Source organism: Cyphomyrmex costatus, unplaced genomic scaffold (assembly GCF_001594065.2).
Source record: "Cyphomyrmex costatus isolate MS0001 unplaced genomic scaffold, Ccosl1.0 C2379399, whole genome shotgun sequence".
In the NCBI taxonomy this organism is placed as follows: Eukaryota; Metazoa; Arthropoda; class Insecta; order Hymenoptera; family Formicidae; genus Cyphomyrmex; species Cyphomyrmex costatus.
The window spans coordinates 1-5044 of record NW_017274932.1 but is presented as its reverse complement, the minus strand read 5'-3'; the positions used below and the strand labels follow the sequence as shown (position 1 = coordinate 5044).

Here is a 5044-nt window from a genome sequence, read left to right as displayed (position 1 = left end):
GGGTTTTAACTTATATATATAAGAGTGATTTCCATCATCCAACCTGCAACTATGCCGATATAAAAAAATACGTGTCTATTATTTTTAATGTACCAAGTTTCATTAAATTCGGCGAGTCATGGAAAGATAACTTATAAGTGCGCATTAATTCTCCGAGCGAAAAACGCTATAAATATCCGGGTTTTTTTTTTTACAAATATGGCAATATAATAATGTATATATATGTTGTGCGTTAGTTTGTGTGGCAGGTCGAGAAAACAGACAGCTTGGAGAGGACCAAAGAAATATAGATAATATCGGATACTTGGAGAGAGGAGGATTACCTCGTGGGGTTCCCATGGACGACATACCTTGCGGAACAGGTTACTCATTATGGAAACCACCTGGCAGTAATTATTTTCCGCGTGGTGAAGCGCCTCCGCCCTATGAGGAAGCGATCGCGGCTGCGAGGGCGGAACAGGCATTGTTATCAATTAATCCGCATGCATTACTGTCGATGAACTTCTCGGACAGTTACATGCCAAATTCTAACAATCATGCGAGCGTGACCGTTGTCACGGACACGCGAAATAATTTGACCGTAAACACGCAGGCGTCATCTAATGATAGTAATGTACAAACACCATTGATATCTTCGTCTAATAGACTGCTGTCTAGTCCCAGTGCATATGCTGGTGGTTATCGACCAATAAGCCAAAACAGTGCATCATCCACCATCGGTCTGAATACAAGCACTTCCACCGCAAGTTTCACAATAGGGACAAACACGTACGAGAATCTACCAGTCTCGTCGATCGCTATAACGAGTTTCAATGATAGCCAACATTCCGCAGTGACAAGCACTAACACGCAGCCGCTATTACCGACATCGCATTCCACTATACCTAAGAATTATCGCCAGCACACAACGATATTTCCACGGCAGAGCGGCGGTGATGGCGACAACGGCGGCGCGTTTACAATATCGGCAACTCTGTCGAATTCGGACGAATTCTCCCATCGAACGATACCGCGAACGTTAACTTGCGTTGCCAGCAGATCAAAGGATGTTTTAACTGATTGCTCAGCGAGGGATTATCTCCGTTTGTCGCCGAGCAGCATTGCGGCGCCCCAAATCCTGTCACGTCCTATACAGCTGTCTACAGCCACAGTTGTAGCCTCGGGCAATTACAAAAGTACCAAAAATTCAGATCCGTTTTACACGGATGCTCCTGTGACATCCAGTTTGGCGCAATCGGAAACATACACCGCAGATACGGCAAATGTATCCGAGCGGTCTCGGGAATACACGGTATAAAAATATACACATTACCGTCGTATCAATTATATTTACGTTACTAATTCATCGTCATATAAAGATATTTACGTTACTAATTATCCACTTTTCTTGTTCATCGCAGCCTTCGTTAAGCATAGCTAACGAAATCAATGCAAGCGGCAGCTTTGAGTCGGTGACGTGTACCTGCAGTATACAAGCATTACCCACGCTGAACGACGACACGGACGATTATCGAAGCGAGTGCGAGAACTGTAAGAGCGCGACGGGTTCTCGTTATTACTTAGATAACGAAGATGAGCTTGTTACATCACTTCACGAAACTATGACGTTGCACAGAAGGCCGGATGAAGCGACATCAAGTGCTACACCACAGTATTATAGAACTTCACTTACACTGCCGACGAGTACACGCCAACGTACAAGGTAGACAGTCCATCTGTTTAATATTTTCAGAATTATTAGAGCTATAAAAAGCCTTTTAGGTTTATATTTTTGTGAAGCATAAAAATATACACTGTTCAACAAAAAATAAGGAACATTTTCGAAATACTCAAAATCGCACAATTTTCAGATTATTGAAACTTAGTGAAAAATTATCACAGACAAAAAATTAAAACAGCATTTTTGAAGTTTGGGGTTTGTTTAGCATATTTTTAGTAGTTTTCTTTTTAAACAATAATAATAATATCAACGCTCGAACAATTTTAAAAACAAAACATTAAGTAAACGACCGACACGAGCACAAAAAAGTTGAAATTAATAATTGGAGCAATTATACAATCAATACTTAGTTCTAATTTAATCTATAAAAGAAAATTATATAATACATTGCTTATAAAATAAAATTATATAATACACAAGCTTCTTATACCTCTATATTAAATGAAATTTCCATGTTGAAATACTCGAACCATTAAGATCTTAAAAAATTCTGTTATTGACAATCAATTATAATTGTAGTTTCTCATGTAAAAATCTTGTTGTTGTTTAATATGCTTTAGTTCTTTCCGTTATTGACAACCAATGATATTTAAGTTGCCTTTGAATACGTAGTTGACTTTTATTTGGTTTTGTACACTGTCATTATGTCGACACATATTCGTTAATATCAATTCGATGTACCAACACGTCTTTGTTCTTCTTCTTTTAAATTTGGAAAGATTTTCAATGGATTTGACAATGTAAGTTTTAACTGCTTAACAATAGTAAATTAAATTGAGATTAATAGTGACAAAATTTTAATTCTTATCTATATATTTAGATTGTTTTTGACATAATTGAATTTCTCGCATTTTAACGATCAAATTCTTTTGGATTAAAATATGACGAACTGGAGTGATGAAATTTCTGAATTGAAAAGAAGATTAACATCATACGAAGGTTGGAAAGATCAAGTTTTACATAGAAAATTTATACCGAAATATTGTTCCATTACGAATAGCGATTAATAATTATTGTTTTACACTGAAAAAGGCTCTGTGAAGCTGAAACGTTTGAAATTTTACCAATGTGTGTATTATATAATTTTATTTTATAGATTAAATTAGAACTAAGTATTGATTGTATAATTGCTTCACAATTATTAATTTCAATTTTTTTGTGCTCGTGTCGGTCGTTTACTTAATAATTTGTTTTTTTTAACTTTATATTTTCACAGTTCTGTATCTTAAAGATTACATCATTTTATTTCTTAAAATTACACTCGGTACTCTGTAGCTTAATAAAAAAATTTTTTTTTAATTAAGACATTTTTACAAAAAAAAACAGTTTCCTCTACAAATTTCTTTTTTAAATTTTTCTAACAATTTTTTTTAACCAAACCAAGGAACTTTCAAGTTGAACCTGCATTTTGTACAATCGATGTTAAAACTTAGCAAAAAATCATCGCAGACAAAAAAATAGCATTTAAAAATTTGAAGTTTGTATTTAACATGCTTTCGTTTTTGAAAAATTTTTTGTCCTCGATAATTTTTCATCAAGTTTCACTGATCAGAAAATTACGCAATTTGAACAATTTCTTATTTTTTGTGAGTAATGTATTTGTTGATGGTTCATATCACATAAAAAATTTTAGTAGCTGAATCTTTAATAGATAGTGTCTTTGTATTTAGGATTACCGGAGCTCGTGAAAATTGGTTCAATACTATGCCAGAAAGTTCTAGCGGTTCTTCAGACGAAAATTAAATATTACGAAAAAAAATACAGGAAAATGTTCAAGTAAGCAAATAAAATTATACATGCACACACAAAATACACAAACACGTATAGTATGTATATGACTTTTAATATACGGTATGTATATTAAAAAAAATTGTACCTATACAGAATGTCCTAGAATTGTCGCGCATTTTTTTTTATAAGACTGTCGATTGGTTAATTGTCAGCATTTTGATAATTTTTGCGCTATATCTAAGATCAAAGTAAAAATAGTCAGACTTGTTACATTTAACGCGATGTAAGGATAGTTCTATTTCACAAATTTTCTTTTATTTGTTTTTTTATTTGCTGATTCTACAATAAATCGGTAGTTTGTAGTCTTAGAAATTTGCTCTGCTGGCCAACTCACCGACTACAAACTATTGACTCATTATAGAATAGCATTTGACATGATGGTTTGAGTCTTCTAAAATTCTCTTCTTTTTTACTCTTTCTATGCAATATTTAAAAGATCAGTTTTTTTAAATCAGTTTTTAGGGACATCCTCTATAGCGATAATAATCACTATATCGTAATGATTATTACCATATATATGATTATCATCATTATTATTAGACAGCGGAAACGTATTAGGGTTTACTGCAATGAACAAATCCTCGCCTAAGATATATTAAGGGGATTCTAAAGTGCCCGCGCGATTCCGATGATATCGCCATTTTATTGATAAATAAATATATATCGATGTGTCGCATTTTTTATGCATATCTATATATTACTACATTAATAGGTCTGTTCTTTTTGACTGAACTTTTGCACAAGTTCAGCTAAAAAGAACAGACCTAATATCTCACGGACACATAAATTTTCGTAGAACAATAGTGTTTTAACTAGACGTTTAAGTTTAATTCTAAGAACTCCGTGTTAGTTTGTATAATCTACTGGTTTGTGGGACATAATTTTATAAGTATAAACTGAAAAACTTTCACATCAAGGAAATGCTGCTATTATATTGACAGCTTTGATGCCATATTGGACTGAGCAATGATAAAGATGATCCTGATTTAAACAATTTTTTTCCATTTTCGACATAAACTCCACTCACAGACACATTAATGCGTATACATTAATTTTGGAAAAGGATTTTCGAATCTGTAAAAGAAGAAAAAAGTAATTATACAAAAATTATTACAAATTAATGAATAAATTAAAACAGAAATTATTGTTTAGTCGGTAATAATGATGACTTTGGGATCCCCTTAAAATGTATCAGTGAGAAATTTCATAGCGAAACATTGCGTTCTATTTTGCATCAGATATAATCGATTGTTATCATCGTTATTATTGTCATAATCGTTGCACGGACTTAGAAATAGAGGGACGGAGCCTAAAGTCCTACTTTAGGTAAGAGGGGGTGTTCTCTCAGGCATGTAGGGGGAACCGTTCTCAGCCATATTAGTTTCTGAGAACTCACACATAGACATATGTGTCAGTGACATTCCGCTTGAGCTGTGTTAGTGTGACGCTAGAAAGTTAGGTTAGATACTTGAATTCATTCGTCTCATTCATCAACATTAATTCACGTTTTAAAAATAAAAATGGTAAAATGCA

At 33.6% G+C, this 5044-nt stretch overlaps 1 protein-coding gene across 1 annotated transcript; it reads left to right on the top strand.

Annotated features, from left to right (window-relative positions):
- Nucleotides 1-236: 236 nt before the first annotated feature.
- Nucleotides 237-3518, top strand: LOC108771241 (uncharacterized; the record flags this gene model as incomplete). Its single annotated transcript, XM_018551388.1, has 3 exons — nt 237-1291; nt 1401-1702; nt 3391-3518. Coding segments are annotated over 3 exons (1430 nt in total), but the record flags the coding sequence as incomplete, so codon positions are not given.
- Nucleotides 3519-5044: the final 1526 nt, after the last annotated feature.